Source organism: Cygnus olor, chromosome 2 (genome assembly GCF_009769625.2).
Source record: "Cygnus olor isolate bCygOlo1 chromosome 2, bCygOlo1.pri.v2, whole genome shotgun sequence".
In the NCBI taxonomy this organism is placed as follows: Eukaryota; Metazoa; Chordata; class Aves; order Anseriformes; family Anatidae; genus Cygnus; species Cygnus olor.
The window spans coordinates 112,241,526-112,263,425 of record NC_049170.1 but is presented as its reverse complement, the minus strand read 5'-3'; the positions used below and the strand labels follow the sequence as shown (position 1 = coordinate 112,263,425).

General features: G+C 42.4%; 1 protein-coding gene across 33 annotated transcripts in view; it reads left to right on the top strand.

Moving 5' to 3' along the window:
* The window catches only part of ZNF521 (zinc finger protein 521), a 231,881-nt gene that overhangs the window by 80,058 nt on the left and 129,923 nt on the right, over positions 1–21,900 (top strand). For 20 of the 33 annotated variants that reach the window (XM_040550204.1, XM_040550195.1, XM_040550209.1 and 17 more), the window contains one exon: positions 13,302–16,654. In XM_040550204.1, the coding sequence (XP_040406138.1) occupies positions 13,302–16,654 (3,353 nt within the window). Of the gene's footprint in view, positions 1–13,301; positions 21,026–21,900 lie in introns of all 33 variants that reach the window. The other 13 variants (XR_005817824.1, XR_005817825.1, XR_005817827.1 and 10 more) reach the window with 1 other exon arrangement.

Sequence of the window (21,900 nt, the reverse complement as noted above, 5' to 3'; positions counted from 1 at the left end):
GCAGGCTAGTATTCAGAACGTAACTTACTCATTTTCTGTGTGTGAGAAAAATGAATCTCTGCTTCCCACACAAAAACACACAGAGGAAAATAAAGGTAGAAGTGAGAGAAAAAAAGGGACAGTGAGTATTTGTTTCTTAATTGTGAGGCTGGTTGCTGTTAGGCTTTTAAGTGTAAAATGTTTAAATCCAGTACAGAGACAGCAGACAACACCCCATACAAAAATTAAAATGCAGTCAATACATTTAAGGCACACAGGAAGATGGGGTAAGGGTCTTTGAGACCTCAAGAAGTTTCAGGTGATTGGAGCGAATAACCTGGGGTGTACAGCGCAGCTGTCCCACTGAAGAGAGGAAGAATGAAGCAGAGGGTAGTAAACAAAGTTCGGCCAGTGTGCTTCAGTTTTGGAAGTGATAAATAATAATAGTCTGTGGCAGCTGAGTGCTTCACTGACAAGAACAAGATGACAGTAACTAACTTGTCCCAGATGAAGAACAAAATCTATTTTTTGTAGATACAAGGATGGCTAATTGAAAACTTGTGAGCATCAACAATTGAGTAATACAGGGAAGGGTCTTTTTGTTAGCAGTTGACAGTCTTTCCACTGGCTCAGAACACGTCCTGGCTTTACAGTCCTTCTAAGGGGTAGAAGGCTCAGCTCTTTTCAAATGTCGGTGTCTTTTGTGGCTCAGCAGAGGGGGAATTTTCAGAAGCCAAGGAAATGTTTCTGCCTCAGAAAGACCACCGCTTTCTGGAGCAGGTTGATGACACAGGCTATTGAGTCCTTACAGAGAATTGTTTGTCTTCTGGTTTTAGATGGCTTTAATTCCTCCAAATTGCTCCTTGAATAATAGGAAAAAGGCAATTTGAATTTCAGTGACAGATTGGACATAACAGGTTGCAACTATTAGGTCTAATTTTACCATACTGAGAAATAAAATTGCCTAAACATAAACATCGATCACTGATGCAGTAAATTAATTTGTACAGAAAAAGTAGTTTAACTGCAGTGCACATTAAACATAGAAAATTTTCAAAATTACAGCTCTCTGAATTAATTTGTACACTTGTTTACTTGTTAAAAGCAAAGCGTAACTTCTTTTTCTTTTTTTTTTTCCCTCCTCGTTGTGACTTCAAATTGTGAAAAGCAACTACATGTTGCCCAAAAAAGAACAGATACAACTCTGCAGTTGTGGATGAAACTGAAGTTCTTTTTTTTGTTGTTGTTGTTGTCTCTGAACACAGTAATAGAATTACTGAAGACCTCTTTGAAATACCGTTTCATTCTAGCAAGCAAATTCAGCATTTTAATAGGCTTGAATTATGTTTTGTTAAGAATTGGTGGTGTGAAGTAATTAAAAAATTTTACGATTTGGTTCAGCAATGAGTTTACATTCAAGTGTGTCCTCAGGCTTATTTAAACTGTTGAAATCTTCCAAAGTGTTTCTTAAAAAAATGTTGTATGTATCTTACTCCTTCTCCGACAATCTCTTTTCAAAAAATCTGCACATACTACTATCCCAAATTTTAATACGGTGTCTAGAGATTTAACATAGATGCTGGCCAACTTTTCTTCATTCTGGCAACTGCTATTTGTAGTATGCTTACTGTTTTATAAAACGAAAAAGAACAAACTTTTCTTATTTTAAGCCTCATCTATGGTGCCAGCGTTCATATACAATCACAAATGTATGTACAAGCTGTATAAAGGTTGCCCGAGTCACAGCAGAACAAGATCTGCCCAATGTGGCTTATTTTGATGGTATCTGGTGTCTACTGTTTTCAAGGACAGTAGTTCGATTCAAACACAATTCTGATAAGTGGCAGGTTTTCATGTCTTTAATGCCCCGACAAGGGCATCACTCTCAAGAGAGGGAGGTGAAACCATTTGGATGAGAATTTCTTCCCCTCTCTTTTGTGCTGACACACCAAGATAATGGACAATTAATAGCGAACCTTCTCTGCAGGGAAAGTCTAGGGTTATCACTAATACAAAAGTGCTCATGAAGTGTTTGGACGCAAAGGGGAGAGAGGAAAAATAAGCATGAAAAAGTACAAAGCAGGAGCAGTGCAAGGCTTAATGTTCAATTTCATGTTTTTTCACATGAAATTTTGGTGAATGGCTTGTCAGTGGCAGCAACTACAACTTTTGAGACCTGGTTCACTGCTCTTGACACCAAGCAAAGGACAAGAGGGATCTTGCTATTTACATTTTTGCTCTTGGTGAGAAGGCTGGTTTGGGTTACCTGGAGATACCAGCTTCTGTACCTTACCTTCTGATCCCAAAACAAGCTTTCAGGATGCTCTTCAGGCTCACCTTCAGCCTCATTGCTCCCATTTATACGGCATGGGGATTACTTTCCTTTCCTGGCCCTCGGCATGCACGTTTCCGCTTGCTCTGGGGGAAGGCTGGTTTATGAACAGTGAGCCGGTGCAGCCCGCAGTTTCTACTTTGCTGTGCAACCCCAGCAACACTCAGATGCTCCCAGAGCAGTCAGTGCCCCTAAGGTCACCTGGAGAAGGAGTCGGTGGAGGTCGACAAGTCAACAGGCAGACTGCCTTGGGGATTATTACGGTGGCTGCTTGTGCGCTGTACCTCTGCACCAGATTTAGCAACTGAAGCTGGGATCGTGTGCCTCTGTTGTCCAAGTAAACAGAGCAACATCAGACAATGTTACCTGAAGTTAGACAAACCAAAAGATTAGTCTAAACTGAGCGTGGAACAGGTTAACTGATCTTTTTTTACCCTAAGCTTTCATTTGTCCCTAGCAGCACTGAGCTGTCAATATAGTGTACAGCTACTGATAAGTATGGGTTCTCCTCAGCCTGGAGAGATCTGTCTGATAAGATAAGATGGCCTTAAAAAAGAGAGAGGGAGAAAGTACGTTAACTGCTTTGACTGCAAAATACCCCCTGGTAGCCAGAGATAAGACACCTTGAGCTGCTCAGAAGACCTTAGACAGGATGTAAATGAAGCCAATAGAAAAAAAAAATCATTTCAAATCCAGCCTCTATTCTGCTCTACTCTTATTTCCAGCCCTGACAGCAGAAGGCTTAATTTACTGTATTTCACACCAGGCTTCCTTTCTACGCCGAGGAAGCTACAAAGGGTTGTTTTAGATATAGGCTTTAACAAAGCAGAGATCTCTTTATTTCTGGAGAGGCCTCTATTTCAGACAGTTAATCACGAGCTTCAGCAGGCTTTGGTGAATGGAAATTATACAGATGCAGAGGAGAAGGAGAACGCTGCCTTTCGCAAAGAATCTCCCCATCTGTTTTATAAATACGTCACCTAAATAAGTCTGTATTCACATTAAAGTACTGAATGGAGCAAATATATTTTAAATGCAACTGTTACTTTGCAAAATTCCACATACGTGGGCTAGTGACCTGCAAGGCACGTGGTAGGTGTGAAGTTTACAGGTGATGGTTTTATAGTAGCATTTGGTCTTGCGACCATTCTGATGAATGGGGAAAATCAGTATGTCCCACATAAAGGCTGGAGCACCTGTAAATCGGGGTAAGCCACGCACACACCTACCTGTACCTATCCCATGGTGAGAAGGGGCTCTATTGCCTTACACTTCATTTTGACTACAGTGGGAAGGCACCAGAGACATCCTGCCCCAAGGTGACTGTGCTGCATAAACGTGGCCGTAAGCATTTGTGTGCCATTCTGAGCACTGACTTAGTGTAAAAGCCAAGGTTATCTTTGCTCGGGGACATCGCTTTTAACAGATGTGCAGCACATCTGCACTAACAGTCAGATCTAAAAAGAGGGAGCCTGAAATGTGATGTTAGGTGAACTATAAGAAGCTAAATAGAAATGATTATCCAAAATGTACTTCTCTGGGTTCACCCTGGTGTGGTAGGTACCTCTTTTTTTTCATTAAAAGTTTCTCAGGTATCTGTGGTTTGGCAATCTCTGCAAACCACCATAGCGTGAGCATCTGGGTACCCATCCCCTTTAATCAGCCTGCGGTACAGAGGACATCGTACGCAGCCCAGGGCACAGAGGGCACTTAGAGCAGAAAGTGTTGCATTCGCTTTTCCCTGGGGGGCCGGGTAGTTCGAGTGCTGAATGGCACAAGGCCTAGATTCATTCCCTCAGCATCCCGAGGGGATTCAAAGCTACGTTTCCTGCCTCTAAGCAGAAGGTCCTCGGATCTGCAGGGGTCTCTTCCCATGGAACCCAGGCTTGCTGGAGCAAAGAGTGCTGTATTCATAGGGCTGGGAGGAGCACATCTGAGAAGGGACTGTTCACCTACTGCAAAGGACACTCAGTTAGTCCAGGGGTTCTTGCAGTCTGGACCTTGTGTTTAGGTTTATTTTTGTTTTCATCCAGCGACGCTTTAATGTATAAAGAGCCCAGTCCTCCCCTCTCCCAGCTGAGTGCCCAAGCTGCGAGGTTGCAGACCTTTTCCCGGTTCCCCCCGGGGCCCCATGAATCCTGCTTTCTTTGCTTCTTAGGCTCCTGGAGACACCTAAGTCCCTTTGCAGATCTAGGTCCAGGAATTTTCACCTGTGTAAATAAGACCGCCACCACGTCTCTGTCATTTGAAGAAATAAGCAGTGCTGTGTTTATTTACTGTATTTAATCCTAGCACACTGTAAAATAGCGCTGATATGTTTTCGAAAGCGTTAACTGACTGCATGGCTTTCACTTACTCCTCGTTCCGTTTTGCTTTCCATTTCCTGTAAAAGGCTTTGCAATATCTTTCCCCGGGTTTCTTTCAGAGGCACTTATTTACCCCTTTCTTTCTCCCCACCGTCTATCCCTTTGTTTTTGTTCCCCACTCGTTGCCTTCCTTCTTTTCTTTGTCCTAGTTTAGCCCCCATCCAAAATGCATCTTGCTGGTGGATTTCTGGTCTCGAGGCAATGAAGCAAGGAATTGGGGTGGTTGAAATAGAGACACAGGTGGGAGGGACAGGCACATGCGATGAAAAGAGGCAAGGCGGCTGAGTGTGAGGTACACCCCCAGCAGTCCCTGCAGGCCTTCATGATTAAACTCTAGATTAAGGGAAAGAAGGGCAATATTCAAATGAGAACCCAAGGTGGTGCTTGGCATCTCACGGGTTTCTGCCTGCAAATGCTGCTCAGGGGCTCCATCTTTTGTCTGAGCCTCCAGCTACAGAGGTTTTGACAGCCTGCCCTCCTCCCCGCGGGGCTGGGGGCTGGGTGGGAAGGGGGACTTGGAAGGCAGCTTTGAAGCGGCGTCTTGGTCAGCTTTTAGGGTCTGAGCCTCTGGAACATTTGATTTGGGGAAGGGAAAAAAGAGAAGTACGCTTCACTGACTTTGGACGAGCTCCTTCTATTGCAACCTGAGAAAGAAGGCAGCAGCCAACTCCTGTTAATACCCGTATGCCACTGGAAAGATACCTTTATGACTAGGACCGTGGTACAGGGGCTGCTGTCCCTGAGGTTTCTGTACACTCTCACAGCTTTTGAAAGGAGCTGCTTTTAGGGGAAGACTGGAGGGAGAGTTTCTGGTCCTATCGTGGTGCTGTTTGGGGAGAGCACGACCCACTGACAGCAGAATGAATGCAATGGGGAATTACTGGCATCCGGTGAGGAGCCCGAACTCTCGTCCCCTATGTGCATTCTTCTTAATAAGCTGCACAAACCCTGTTATCAGCACCGCAAATTATAATGATTATTTTCTACCAAAGAAGCGATTAACTGAAACACTACTTTTCGTGCACGACGTTGTTAATGTACAGGTTCTTAGGAGACCGCTATTATATGCAAGTTTGCTAGAACGTTTCAATGGTTTTTTTGCTCTCCCATTATCTTGATTCTCAATGTAATTATTCTCAGGGTGATTTTTTCTGACCATAGCTTCAGATGGAGCAAGCCTGGTGGTCTCTGACTCATACTCTACAAACAAACAAAAACAACTCCTAAAAGCAACGGCAACTTAAGAGCTGAAGAAATACGGTGTAAATGTGTTTGTCACATTTAAGCAGTGGACAAATGAGCTAATTTGAATCGCTTAGTGCTTGTATAGTCACAACGAAACAACCCCTGTAAATTAATTGTGTGACATGTGATTCCCAATTATGTAAAGCAGTATAATAAGCTTTGAGGATGGTGACTGTCATTAGTTATATGTACAGGACTGTGGAAAATTACTTATTCTTTCTCTTTGCCTTGAGAGATGCAAAATACTGGCTTCCTCAAACAAACCAAGGGTTGCTCTGTTTTCTTCTAGTTGCAAATTGGTTTTTGTGTATGATTGGAAAGGTGGAGCAGAATGTGAACTGCTTACATTTCCTTTAATTCGGCTGTAGAAGATGGAATTCATCGGGCTCCGTCTGTTCAAATGAACTTTAAGCAACAATCAAGGAAAACATTTATGCTCCTCTCTACATACGTAATAGTAATATGTCTTGTGAAGAAGACATAATGAACTGGAGACTTAGGTTACCTTAGGAGAGCAATATGGGAATGTTAACTACTTATCTAAGCATTAAAGGCATTTTATAAAGGCAAGCGGGTTTTTTCCTGTGAGGTATTAAAGGGCTGTATTTGTTGTTTCTAGGAGCTGCCTTTTTTCTGGTTATGAAATTTAAATTGGGAAAACTTCCCTATCGGCTGTCGCAGTTTGGTTAATCAGGAACCCCTGTATGTTTTTCCCCCAGTAATCTAACTGTTAATGCATTTAATTGGTGCTCCCAAAGTAGTTTTGAAATATTGATAGATTTTAAAAACATCTGTAAATTATAAATAATTTTTAAAGTTCACGTTTCTCTTTTGAATGCCCATTACAGAGTATTAGTTTTCAAGCCATTTAATAAGTTATGAGACAAATGAGTGAGTTTAATGTGGGGTCACTGATGTGAAAAAAATGTGATGGTTATATTAAAGTTGCAGTTTTTCCAAAACTGTGTCTATTTCTATTGAAAACAAATGGAGAGTGTTATGTAACAACATATATATTATTTAAAATGACTTTAAAGATGAGTACTATCTGCTAATTCCATTAAAAACTTCAAAACCACCATTTATTTTAGGGACATATGTGTTAGGACATCACTAATCTTAATGCTGTCCTTTGATCTTCTTGTTATTTAGATATATTCCACACACAGCACTATATTGTTTTATTTCAGTAATATCTAACCTCTTCATTTACTATTTGTTCACACCTGCATATTCCCTTTAGATTCCTTATCTCATTTTCAAGGTAGCCCTGCAGACAATTAGTGGCGGTAATAATATAAAATGTGTCCAGCACTAAAACCTGTAACAGCCATTACAAGTAAACTATATGATATATAATAACCACTCCACTCAATTACCTACACAAAAATGCAAGGATTTAAAACTGTGGAAGTCTGTCATCCATCCAGTTAAGCGACCTACCTACCTGCTTCTTAGTCCTTTCCTTTCTTGCAGTTTGAATGCTGTCTTGTAGCTAGTCACCTGGTAAACTGATGAGGCTGTAAGTTTGTATATGTTGTCCATCCCTTTCTATATGCGTGGTGTGTATGAGGGCATATGCGTGTATACACATGCATGCAGTGGTATGTGAACAGGTCTTTGGCTGGTGGTGGTACAACAAATAACACCTACAAAACAGTTCAATGAGTACATGTGCATACATATTCATCATCCATATGCAAGTGAAATTATGTCTCAGACACATTTACATTCTGTTGCTTGGTATACTTGATTTGGCATTTTCAGTCTCTCTTCCCCTCCTGCGTACCCATTGTTATAAATTGTGTCCCTTGCTACTCAGTGCTTCAGATGGGTCCAGCAGGATGGCAGTGTGACCAGTCTGCCATTGCCATCAACTGGGCAAAACAGTGAGAAGGTGTCAGCAGGACCCGGCGCCCGAGGGTATCTGTCAGCTGAGCGGCTGTGCTTTCTCCTTGGTTGCGTCCATCAGCTTAAGCTTTTTGCCAGCTCTGCATTTCAGGGAGGGGGGAAAGGATTTTTCTTGCAGGGATAGCTCAGACCTAGGAGATACAGGTTCTGTTTCCTCTGTTGCACAGATTACATTTGTAACCCGAGGCAAACCGCTCCAGCTTTTCTGTGCCCCAGTTACAGGAGCAGCAAAACAGGGAAAATAGAAAGCTACTTTTTATAGGATACCGAGAATATTAATTTTTTTTTTCATATTTGTAAACTCTCTCTGTCAGAGGAATGTTCTACATTGTGGCGCATAAAGGTTTGCTGATAGTTTCTTTAGGAATGTGGCCATTTGTCTAGTGGCAGCAAAAAACGTGTTTAAAACATACAGAAAGATAAGGCATGATAAAGCAAGTGCCCTGAAGCATATTCCAGCCAAAGTGTGCATATGTCGTAAACCTTCCTGGTGACTAAATAACGTTTTTCTGAAGCGGTACTGTTAATTCAGTTAGCAGCACCAGGGATAAGATCACTTTTAAGACTTCGCGACTACTGAGGTTGGCACACGAGTGGCTGGCCACGAACTCCACAGAGGTGCTTTTGTGCTCTGATGCTCCCCCTTCTTCCCTCCCCCTTCCATGGGATAACTCCTTCTGGTATTACTTCACTTTTCTGTTAGTGAGCACTTTCCCCCATAAATATGACTGAACAGGTGTTACTCTGCTACTAACTGAGTTTCCAGCTGTCCTCCTCCAGCACAGACCAGGCAAAATCTGTTGTTTAGTCCTATTAGACAGACTAGAGAACTATCAAGCCTGAGATGGAGGTCTTCCTTGCAGGATATGGTAGTTTTGTTGCCAGAAGATGGTCAGGAAGGCCTGGCTGGCTAACAAAGACAGTCCTTCAGCTGCTGGGTGTAGTTCCAGTTTTGCATCCCCTTTGGCAGCAACACAGAGACTGCTGCAGTGTGGCCAGCCAGCAAAATTAGGAAATAAGGACCTCTTTTATTTACTCAGGCTGCTGAATCATGGGCATTCCTGTCTGCTTGGAGAAAAGTCAGGCAGCTCTACTTTCCACTGGAAGTCTCAGGAGTGCTTGGTACTTTCATCTCAGAGTGTTCACACACTTGTTTTAATGTGCTTTATGGAAATGGTGAAACTCAGCAAGTACAGTCGGTGGAGAAAAACATCTGCACTAACTATTCACACACATTTGCATCTTTAAATAGACTTTTAGGCCTTGTAGCTGATTTCCAGCAAAGATTTTTGGTTGTGAGTGCTAGAGCTTTCTTAGAATCAGCGAGTGTGAAGTGACTGGTTCCAAAAATTAAAAATTTACATGGACATGTTAAGTGCATCACACTGAAACTCAGAATACTTGCCATAACACAGAAAAGGCATTTACGGTAAGTAGCACTTAGTGAGTACAGAAGGAAAAAGAATAAGTCAATACAGAAAATATATTTTAAACCCCCATAAACGCTATGTGACATACCTGGAACCCTCTTCTGCCCCAGATAGACATGTGCCACTGCTGGGGACTTGCATGCACGCGTCTGAATTTCATCCTGAGTGTTTGAACGCAACTCGTTATAACATTTAAAATCAGTATTTGTAATGTTGACATAGCTCAGTGGGTAGGTGTCTGCAGATTTATATGCACATGGATGTATGCAGAGTAGCAGCGAACTGTTTGTATTTCCTATTGGAGTGATTGGCAAAAAGGGATTTGAAGTCTTATCCCAGCCACGGGTCAAACTTCACCTCCAGCACAAAGTGGGTCTGTGTGAGGTGCACCTGGGCAGGCAGCAGTGGGGTCTGCACCCCAAGCCCACTGCTCACCTGCGGGGAGCTTCAGTCCAGCTCCCTGGGGTGGCTTGGGGAGCCTGTAGCTGCTCACCAGATGCCAACACACGTAGCATGGCCTCAGCACGTGGCGATTGCTGACTGCCATTGGGGAATGACCAGTTGCACCTTAGTTTTGTGGCTCTGCATCTTCATGAGGAAGCATGGGGAGATGGTAGGGTGGGCAATGCCACCGTTCAGGTCCTGCTGCATCGTCAGCAGCTACCCTTAGTCTGGGTTTCCATCACGACTTCTGTCCCCGGATCCATTCCTAGACAACCCCTGAGCTCACCGGGTGTGAGTCCATCCCACGCAGCATTCCCAGCGCTCAGGCTGGAGTCGGCACAGGGAAAATCAGCCCGCAGCGAAACATCTCCCATGGCAGCAGGGGCCTGCAGGCCCCACTTCGGGAGCCCTTTGTGCGATGGCGCGCTGAGGCCCCCCTTCCGGAGTGTGGCAGCCGGCCAGCTGGGCCCCCTCCATGCAGTGCCCCAGGGGAAGCCGCAGAGCCATGCAGGCCGCCCCGTTGTGCTCGGCCTCAGGAAGATCCTGTTGTCCTCCCCGCTGTCGTGTGCAGGCTGCCCTGTCATGCTCGGCCTCAGGAAGATCCTGTTGTCCTCTCCCCGCTGCCCTGTGCGGGGTTCCCCGAGCCTGACAGGAAGGAAGAGGTTCTCTGGTAGCTCAGAAGGGGCAGATTTGCAAAACAAAACAAAACAAAACAACCAAAAGACATTAGATTAGACCTTTAAGTGGTTTGCTCTTTTCCTTTTTGCACTAAGAAAATTACTGTGCAGAATTATTATGGGTTTTGATTAAAAAAAAACAAAACAAAACAACAGCAGCGTGACATGCAGAAACATTTGTGTTTGCTGGTTGGAAAGTAAGAACCAGGTTTGTGCTGTAGTAGCTGTATTCCCCCTCCAGTGTTTTGTTTTTTTTTTTTTTTTTTTTTTTTTTTTTACCTTGTGCAAAAGCCAAAGGAGAGAACCCCAAGCAAACAAGGAGAATTGGATGGGGGAAAAGGGGCTCCCCTTGCTTCTCCTGTGGTCACGCTCAGTGCTTGATCCCGACCCCACCGCCAGCCCGATGTCCCGCTGCGGTTCACAAGCCAAAGGGAATAGTTGTATAATAGGTAAAACCAAGCAGGCAGCGGCCACAAAAAGAAAGTGATTTACTACCGTGTCAGTGATAGTACGCTATTTATAACACTTAGTATATATTCCTCTAAACATTTATACAATAATATATCATTTCTGCATAGGATATACATTTTAATACTAAATTTGGTTACAAAATATGTTGCTTAGGCAGTTGCAGACTATTTTTCTTTGCTCAGTTTTTTGACATAAATTCCTGCTCATCTGCTGGCAGCGTTTGTATGTCAGAAATACATTTGATTTTTAAAGGACAGAACGTCTTTCCACTTTGGAGACCTGGCTGAAAAATGTTCATTTAAAATAAAGTTTAAAAATGTAATAAAAGTTAACATCTTTTTCTGTGAGTAGGTTTACCGCTGCTTTGATCATTTCCAATTTTAAGAGCCAAACCCCGCAATTTGAAAGGGCAGTACACAGATTTACATCAAAAGTCTCCTATGAATATTGCAGTCATTAATGTACCAACTTGAAAACTCAACTGTCTGCTATCATTTAGCATGTATGACAACGAGCAACTTCACTTCAGTACACTGCAAAGCCTTTTAGTAGATGGTAGTACTTTTGCTGGAGGAGAGGATTTTAATTTTAATTTTTTTCTTAAAAAAAAAAACAACAAACACTTTGTTTTCAGTTCAAAGACACGATGCTTAGGCTTGGTTGTTTTATTGTATTTATTTATTTATCTATTTAAATGAAAACCAGTAGTGTAGATTCATCCATAGGTAAGTGCAGATATGTACTGGGGCATGGGTGTGAGTGGGTGTCCGTGCGTGAGAAAGGTGTGTGTAATTTGTGACCCCCCCCCCTTCAGGAGGTAAACAAGAGGATAAAAAACCATGTAGTGTTCAACTTACGCTGAAAAGCATTGTGTCAACGGGCAGGGATCCAGGAATAGTGTTTGGTTGTTTTCTCAGAGTTCGATGGTTGCCGTCTGGCATTGATAGGGAGATGGTGTTGTCATCAGTTTCTCGATGCAGGAAAGGAATGAATCCTCATCTGTTTCCTGTGGATAAGCAAGAGGTTGATCATCTAGTAAAATCTTGTTACCTTAAAGAAAGCAGGCTTGGAATTTGTTCATATGATATAGGCCAGCTCCAACTTTTATGCTAGTGTAGTAAATTTCTTGAAGGCTGAGGTTGCAAAGAAACTGTTTTGCAAGAATACCTTAAGAAAGATGTTTTTCAAAAAGGTTTATCCTGTCTTTTTCTGTGCTATTACTGTAATCGATTTTAATTTTAAAAAGAAAAAAGCACAAAATCTTGCCCCTGGAAAGGAATAAAAGGATTATTTGATTTAGAATGGTCTTTCAAGCATTCTTATGAGTGTAATCATTGGAGCAACATAGTTTACACTTAAAACAAAAGGTGTAAAAATTGTAGAGCACACCTGGTAAAAAAAAGTTATGACTTGCCCTGTCTAGAGGTGAGGTAATATCATGGATAACTAGTTTAGTTTATTATCTGGCTAGCATTCCTGTTTTGTCTTTTCCTTGTTGCTCATAAATTGTCCAGCTTTTACCATAATCATTTATCATTTTTCCTGTTTCCATTTTTTCTCAAGTCGCTTTGTCTGTGATCACCTCACAGTACAGGTTCTGCTGGACTAAGGAAGTTCAGCTGGCTGAGGCTTTTGCAAAAAGGAAGAAGTGGTGGGCAACCTCTTGAACTTAGAAAAGAAAAAAAATGCTGTTCACTTCTGACCCTTGTGAAACTTTCTCATTTTCCTTGATCCTGGCTGTTAGTTTGTTAGTTTTGAACATTTAATGATCCAGCTGCCAGCTTTCAGTAACTGAATTGCATAGTTATTGGAAAAATCTGGTTGCACTTTATTAGCGAAAACATTGCTGTTTATATTGTTGTCCTGTTCTTCCCCTGTAATTTTTCATATTATTTTGAATAACACCCAAGTCTATGTCAGTAATAGCCTTTAAAAGATTTCTGCGTTCAAAATCAACTTCAAGGGAAAAAAAAAAAACTGTGACAAAGCAGAGGGATTTTTTTTATTAAATATTAGGCATGTGGGTTGACTGTATTAATTTTAAATCATTCCTGTAATATTTTCTCCTTTCCTTTGACTCTTCAGATGCTCACATAATATGCAAATCATTTTACAATGGATACAAAAGAAACATTAAATATATTAAAATCTGCATTTTAATAAAGGTGTCAGTGTATAATACATATCCTGCAACTGAGAAAGAATGATAAAAAAGCAATAAAAAGGTAATATAGGCACAGAACTATTTAATAACTTTTAATGTTTTACAGTCTGATAAAAATAAATGTGGTCTTGAAGCTGTTGGGTACAGGTGTAAGAAATATCCTACTCTGAGTTTAATGTTTTAGCTATTTAGGAGTAGCAAGTCTGCATTGCTCATGTACATTCGGTGTCTCCTTTGAGCTGCAGGGATTAATCTTGTGGGCATGTTTCTTTTTCATTTCAGATGGAGTGGATGTTGAGGATGACCCCACTTGCTCATGGCCAGCATCATCACCTTCGAGCAAGGACCAGACTTCCCCGAGCCATGGAGAAGGTTGTGATTTTGGCGAAGAGGAGGGAGGCCCAGGGTTACCCTATCCATGCCAGTTCTGTGACAAGTCGTTCAGCCGCCTCAGCTACTTAAAGCACCACGAGCAAAGTCACAGCGACAAGCTCCCTTTCAAATGCACGTATTGCAGTCGTCTCTTCAAACACAAACGGAGCAGGGACCGCCACATAAAGCTTCACACGGGAGACAAGAAGTATCACTGCAGCGAGTGTGATGCGGCGTTCTCGAGGAGCGATCACCTTAAAATTCACTTAAAGACTCATACGTCCAACAAGCCATATAAATGTGCCATTTGTAGACGCGGATTCCTGTCATCCAGTTCGCTGCATGGTCACATGCAGGTTCACGAGAGAAACAAAGATGGCTCTCAGTCTGCTTCCCGGATGGAGGACTGGAAAATGAAAGACACCCAGAAATGCAGTCAGTGCGAGGAAGGCTTTGATTTTCCTGAAGATCTTCAGAAGCACATTGCAGAATGCCACCCTGAGTGTTCCCCTAACGAAGACCGGTCTGCTCTTCAGTGCGTTTACTGCCACGAACTCTTTGTAGAGGAAACGTCTCTGGTCAATCACATGGAGCAGGCCCATAATGGTGAGAAGAAGAATTCGTGCAGCATTTGCTCTGAGAACTTTCACACTGTGGAAGAGCTGTACAGCCACATGGATAGTCACCAGCAGCCAGAGTCATGCAACCACAGCAACAGCCCGTCGTTGGTGACTGTTGGCTACACCTCAGTCTCCAGCACCACTCCCGACTCCAATCTCTCGGTGGATAGTTCAACGATGGTGGAAGCGGCTCCCCCTATACCAAAAGGCCGCGGAAGGAAGCGGGCAGCTCAGCAAGTGCCAGATATCACTGGTCCTTCGAGTAAACAGGCAAAAGTTACCTACAGCTGCATTTATTGCAACAAGCAGTTGTTTTCCAGCCTTGCAGTCCTGCAGATACACCTGAAAACTATGCATTTAGATAAACCCGAACAAGCCCACATCTGTCAGTATTGTTTGGAGGTGTTGCCATCTCTCTACAATCTGAACGAACATCTTAAGCAAGTCCATGAAGCTCCAGACCCAGGACTGATCGTTTCTACCATGCCTGCCATGGTGTACCAGTGCAACTTCTGCTCTGAAGTGTTCAATGACCTCAACACTCTTCAGGAACATATCCGATGTTCTCATGGATTTGCCAACCCTGCTGCTAAGGACAGTAATGCATTCTTTTGTCCCCATTGCTACATGGGATTTCTTACAGATTCTTCTCTGGAAGAGCATATTAGACAAGTCCATTGTGATCTTAGCAGTTCCCGTTTTGGTTCCCCTGTGCTCGGAACCCCAAAAGATCCAGTGGTGGAAGTGTATTCTTGTTCTTACTGTACAAATTCTCCAATATTTAATAGTGTTCTTAAACTGAACAAGCATATCAAGGAGAACCATAAGAACATTCCTTTGGCACTGAATTACATCCATAATGGAAAAAAATCCAGAGCCATGAGTCCCTTATCTCCTGTAACCATTGAGCAGACCTCTTTAAAGATGATGCAGGCAGTTGGAGGTGCTCCTCCCCGTCCTGCAGGTGAATACATTTGTAATCAGTGTGGTGCTAAGTATACTTCCTTGGACGGTTTTCAGACTCATTTGAAAACACATCTTGACACCGTCCTGCCAAAACTGACCTGCCCTCAGTGCAACAAGGAATTTCCCAATCAAGAGTCCCTTCTGAAGCATGTTACCATTCATTTCATGATCACCTCAACCTACTACATCTGTGAAAGCTGTGACAAGCAGTTTACTTCTGTGGATGACTTGCAGAAACACCTGCTGGACATGCATACATTTGTATTCTTCCGCTGCACCTTGTGCCAAGAGGTTTTTGACTCCAAGGTCTCTATCCAGCTACATTTGGCTGTGAAGCACAGCAATGAAAAGAAGGTGTACAGATGTACGTCTTGCAACTGGGATTTCCGCAATGAGACTGACCTGCAGCTTCATGTTAAACACAACCACCTGGAGAACCAAGGCAAAGTGCATAAGTGCATCTTCTGTGGTGAGTCCTTTGGTACAGAAGTGGAGCTGCAGTGTCACATTACTACGCACAGCAAGAAGTACAACTGCAAGTTCTGCAGCAAAGCTTTCCATGCTATCATCTTGCTGGAAAAGCACTTGAGGGAAAAGCATTGTGTTTTTGAAACAAAAACTCCAAACTGTGGGACGAACGGGGCAGCTGAGCAGGTTCAGAAAGAGGAAGTGGAGCTCCAGACCTTGCTGACAAATAGCCAGGAGTCCCATAACAGCCACGATGGCAGCGAAGAAGATGTGGACACATCTGAGCCTATGTACGGCTGTGACATTTGTGGAGCAGCTTACACCATGGAGACTCTCCTGCAAAACCACCAGCTTCGAGACCACAACATTCGGCCTGGAGAAAGTGCCATAGTGAAGAAAAAGGCTGAACTCATCAAAGGGAATTACAAGTGTAATGTGTGTTCTCGAACATTCTTCTCCGAAAACGGGCTCCGAGAACACATGCAGACACACTTGGGACCAGTGAAACATTACATGTGCCCGATCTGCGGTGAGCGGTTTCCATCTCTTCTGACTCTTACTGAGCATAAAGTCACACACAGTAAGAGCCTGGACACTGGAAACTGCAGGATTTGCAAGATGCCCCTCCAGAGCGAGGAGGAATTTTTAGAGCATTGCCAAATGCACCCTGACTTGAGGAATTCCTTGACGGGGTTCCGCTGCGTGGTGTGCATGCAGACCGTGACCTCCACGCTGGAACTGAAAATCCACGGCACGTTCCACATGCAGAAAACTGGAAATGGTTCTGCCGTGCAGTCCACGGGGCGTGCGCAGCATCTCCAGAAATTGTACAAGTGTGCTTCCTGCCTGAAGGAATTCCGTTCGAAACAGGATTTAGTGAAACTTGACATCAACGGTCTGCCATATGGTCTGTGTGCTAGCTGTGTTAATCTCAGTAAAAGTGGTAGCCCAAGTGTCAACATCCCTTCAAGCAGTAACAGACAAGGCATGGGCCAAAATGAGAACTTGAGTTCCATTGAGAACAAAAGCAAGGCAGGGGGACTGAAGACGCGATGTTCTAGTTGCAATGTTAAATTTGAATCAGAAAGTGAACTCCAAAACCATATTCAGTCAATCCACAGAGAGCTTGTTCCAGACAGCAACAGCACACAGCTGAAAACACCACAAGTATCTCCAATGCCCAGAATCAGCCCCTCCCAAACTGAAGAGGTAACCCTTTTTTCTTTGCTCTTGACACTTTCCATCCTGTTGGAAAAAAGCCCCCTTTTTCAAGCCGTCCTGTCACTTGTCATGAAATGCTTAGGCTGAACCATGTTCCATTCCTATCCGTAGCCACTAGCTAGTAATTACTTTCTTCTTGGTATACCTTACGTCTTGGATTGAGTTGTGCGGAATAGGACTAATTCCAGTCTCCCTAGGATATTGTCTTCTGTATCACTGAAGAGACCTGTCTTCATGCCAGCACAACTGAGATCTGGAATCTTATCCTAGCTCTGTTAACGCATTGGAATCCCCAGCTAGGAGTTGTGCTTACGGCAGGGAGCATTAATGGCAGAGGAGTAGAATACAGTCAGCCAAAATGCTGGCATAAGGGGTGGATTTTTAAAAAATATTTGTGAACAACAAATTGAGGTGGGTTTGCTTTTTTGGTTTTGTTTGTTGGTTTTTTTTTTTTTTTTTTTTTTTTTGTAAATTGTGTTGTAGACATTCATTTTTCCCTCTTATAGCATATTTGGATTAAGTAGAATCACAACACTAGCCTAAGGTAAATTGGGAAATGAGTCCTTCTGATATAATTCCTTGTTTTACTTTTCTTTCCATTCCTGATGAACAACATTTTGATGTCTCTGAAGCACCTAGTGTCTGGTGATTGAAATCCCATTCATGCGGTGTACTTTAGAAAGTAAAGACTTCAGAAAAATAATAATAAAAATATAATAATAAAAAAGGGTAAAAAAAAAAAGATTTCAGAAAAATAAAAAAAATACAAAGGGTCAAACTCTTGAAAGATCTCATCTACCTCTTCAGACACCATGACCAAGTAATAACGGCTGCATGGGGAGTAGTGGGGGAAGGTAGGGGAGCCACTTACTGAGGGCAGGTAATCTGTTTTATCTCCAGAAATATTATCAATAGAATGACCTAGAGTTAATATTTTAGGCATGGTATCATAATGACCCCTTGTAGTTCAGGAAGCCTAAAAACACAGCACAAACAAATTATAAGAACTAATAGCTTTTGCTTTAAGAAAGCTTTTAACCTGTAATGGTGCAAGCATGGTGCAACCCATCAGTGTGAATACATATGGATACCCTGTGGTTAAGGAGCTGTTCTTCCATCACTCTCCTCGCTTCCCTGTTTGTGAGCCCATCTGTTGGGTAAGAAATCTCTTAGCCTGTTATCCAATAGACATGTGCAAGCCAGAGGGCAGGAGGAAGGCAGAGCGGAAGAAGGGGTGATACATAAGGGTACGTGGGCCAACAGGTACCTGTTTGTGGATCTGCTGAGAACATAGCTGGAGGAGCCTGGGAGGAGGCCACTGAGGCAGCACAGGACCTGGAGTGCCACCAAGGGGGAACAGGAGTTGGGAGAGGAGGGTGAAATACCAGGCAGGATGTGTCCACCAGAGAAGGACCCCATGCTTTCATGGCTTCTGCATCTCCAGTGTGTAAGTTGGGCATTGAGGGGACACACTTGGTGAATGGGATGTGGTGTGGAGTTTATGGGAGGAACAGGTTATTAGGCTGCGAAGAGCAGGTCTAAAGAAAACCTTATTTTCAAAGAAGAGGGAAAAGGAATGGCTCCCATTAGTTGCAGTTCAGACCACTGAATGTCCTGTAGTGTTGCTGTTGAATAGAAATTACAGGATGACCAGCTGTAAGTTTTTGATAGATTCAGAGTCATACTGTTTTCTATTTCTGTCATCTTTCCCCAAAAGACTGCTTGAAATCTCTCTTCCCAGTCACATAGGAAGCCAATTGCTGCTACCTTCAAGCACAATGAGAATCATGCATGTTAAGAGAGTTACCAAGATAAGAAGATGTTACCAACTTGTCTTTCTCTTGCTTGTAAACTTAAGAAAAAGAGATTTAGTTGTTCTCTGTGGTGATATAAGGTCAGTTACCTTCAATGCCATCAGTGAATCTTCTTGTACTTGGATGAGGTATAATCAGGGTTCTTGTGATTGGCCTCATGTTTCTCTTACTCTTTTTTGACTTTTATCTTAGAAATGTACTTAAGATGAAAAAGCCTTTTAAACCAGAGCAAGATTATTGAGTAGCATTTGCATGCTTTCAAATCACCGTTTGCCCCCTGCCTCCATTCAGAGCTCTTAAACTGATTTTTCAGTGCATGTGGTTCTAGTCTCCACATAAGTAACCTAGACTTTCAGATTCTTTTCTCAGGGGAAGCACAAAGCTATCAAGTTCCCGATAAAACATTAGTACTTTTGGAAATCATAAATGCATGTTTGTAAAATCTTGAAAGATGATTTATTTTTCTAACAGATATTACTGGTTTCAAATTGTAGTGATGCAGGCATTATAGCAATGAGAAACAAAATTGAAAGTGGTAATACACAAATGTTTAACACTATAGATTTGATGTCCAGGCTGAGGGGAATGAAAACATAAGCATATAACACAAACAGTAAAAACAAATTGGGTTTGTAAAAGTTATTATTAGGCAGTGGCTTTGTTACTCCACTGGAAGAATATGTGTTGAATTGAATAGGATGTTGAAAATGGCTACATAAACATGCTATTTTGGGGGAAATTTCAACCCCCCAAAAATCATATTAGGGAGTGAAGGTTTCATTTGCATTATTTATAGTTGTGTGGTTTGATTTGTCAGACTTCAAGTAATGAACATTTCACTCAAGAAGGTGGTTATCAGACAATTAACAGTGCTGAATGCTCTGTGTTACTCAATTAAAAGAATACTATGCGAAGAGTGCCAGAAGATATCTTTTTAAGAGAAAAGATAACACTAAAATGTGACTTCTGGTTTCTTGGCCAAGTATTCTTATGCTTGAACTGGAACACTTTCCTTCTAAGCCTGTACACAATAATGTGATAGGATGTGATTGCCTTAACATAGCACAATGTCATCAGCTGAGATAACACCTTCTGAGCTCCCCCTGCTTGCTACGTGAAACATGTTGACCTGAATCGTCTTGACTGCCAGTTACCTTTCAGTTGGGACAGGAAGTGATGCCCAGCGCTCATCATCAGTTACAACAACTCAAGGAACAGGTCAGAACTGATTAAGTCCATGATACTGGTGAATCTACAGAACCCATAAACTACCAAACAGACTTAAACGGGCAGATTGTGGATAGATAGCTATTGAAAGAATTCTACAATTGGTAAATCCCTAGTATTATTTGGGCTTAATAAGATGCTGAATCCATGCTGTAGATTTCTTGTAAAGATCCTAAATTATTGGAAGCATGCTGTTAGGTTAGGATAATAATCTTGGTAATATTTAGAGCTTAAAAGTGGAGAACAAGGTTTGATGTGATAGTGAATTGGAAACTAGACATCAGTCCTTTTTCTTTCACTTGTTTTCTTGTTGAGTTGGACAAATCCACTTGAACATTTTTGCTTCATTTTCCTTGAGAAAATAAGGTTGGTAGTTCCCGAAAAGTGTGTTACCGTGCTTAATCACAACACATTTTTTTGTAAAGCGCCTGGAAGATGAAAAGCTGTGTTCAAGAAAAAATGTGCATCTATGCCTCTCTTGTTCCCCTTTAATGCGTTGCCATGCACCTAACAAGAAAATTCCTGACTCAGCAGAACGTGTGCCTTTACTTTTGAAGCTTAACAACTTCTGTACATGGAGAACCACACCAGCATAACTATACAATAATAATTATACTGTTAATTGCTTAGCTAGCAGGGGAGGGGGGAATGGACTCTGGCTTAAACCAACACCTTATTGGTAAAGCCTATCTGGTGCTAGCATGTCCATGTGAGCAACCGTGCTCAGTTTGGGGTCCTGTTGGTACCATCCAGAGTAGATGCTCAGCAAGCATAATTGCTTCTGTAAGTAGCTGAATGTGGACCTCATGTGAATACTGTATTACCTGTGGCAATGCAGAAAGTCTGTCATTAATAATACAAGAACATGCTGGGTTTTCTGGTCCTGAGAAGAGAAGGGGCAGTGCAGATGCACTGCCAATTACTGCAGGAATAAAAATGCTTATGTAGGTGTTGCAAAAGGCTTGCAGAAACTCACAGTAGCAAAGAGTATCAAAAGTGCTGAACAAAGCAGAGAAGAACTAGCAACCGTCAAACCAGCTGAAGAACAGAAGGAGTGTGAATCTGGGCCTGCTCTTCTGTCCTGTTGTGGTTGTGCAGAGCTGTGTGCCAGGATGGGCATGTCACAGCAGGGGACACTGGGCACATCACAGCACTGTTCTGGAAGGAGCCATCAAAGTGCAGGCTGACAATGAGCTTTTGGAGATGGGGATCACAAAATTCAGATGCTGCGGAGAGCTGGTGTCTCCCTGAATCTAAACTTACCGACCTCAGATGAATCCTGAAATGGTATCGACCTGGGACAAAGAGTGGAGTTCAGGTAGGTGTACTGTTTTACCATTACTTTTCTTTCTCTTTATTCATGGGTCCTGAATCTACCTTTCTTCTCTTACTATGCCTGCCCCCAGCCCCACCCCTCAAAAGACTGCCAAACTCACGGAGACAGAAAACAGGAACTGACTTTTGAAGTAGCTGGTTTGTTTCAACAGCAGGCACTGGCAGTCAGAGGCGGAAAGAAGAGAGAAAAGACTGTGAGCAACCCAGAAATGTTCCCAGATGCATTCTTTTGGCAGGGCAGGCAGTAGCATTTTAGCAACATAAATCACTGTGCTTTTAAGTGAAAAGATACACTGAAATCAATAGTCATGCATTTAATTGAAATACAGAAAGAAATTAAAATAATCCTCCTCATCAGCAACCCAAGCTGATCATTCGGACTACAGGATTTTTATGAATAAGCACATAAACTTGTAACGTAAATACAGGAACTAGTGCCTTGGGTTTCCTGTCAGTGAATTCAGGCCCAGAACAAGTGATTTTCATGCTGGATTTTGGATTCAGGGATTGAAAAAGGTAAAGAAGGTTTGTTGCTGGCACAAAGAATTGGGTTTGAAATAGTTTGTGGAACTAATCTGTGGCAAACATATTTTCTGCTTCTGGAGTTTCAGAATGAATTCACTAAAAATATCAGGTTTGCCTTCTGGCATCATTTTGGCATCATTTTCAGGAAGGTATTATTTAAGGTGTGACCATATATACTTTTAGAACGGGCTGTCCTGTTTTTCCAGCCACAGTAGGCCACTTCACATTACCGTATGCTCTAATTTCTGGTAGTACCACTGTCATGGAGTAGCTGACAAGATAGGGGATTAAGCATTTCTCCTGACTTTGTCTCTTACACTTTCAGTAGTGAGC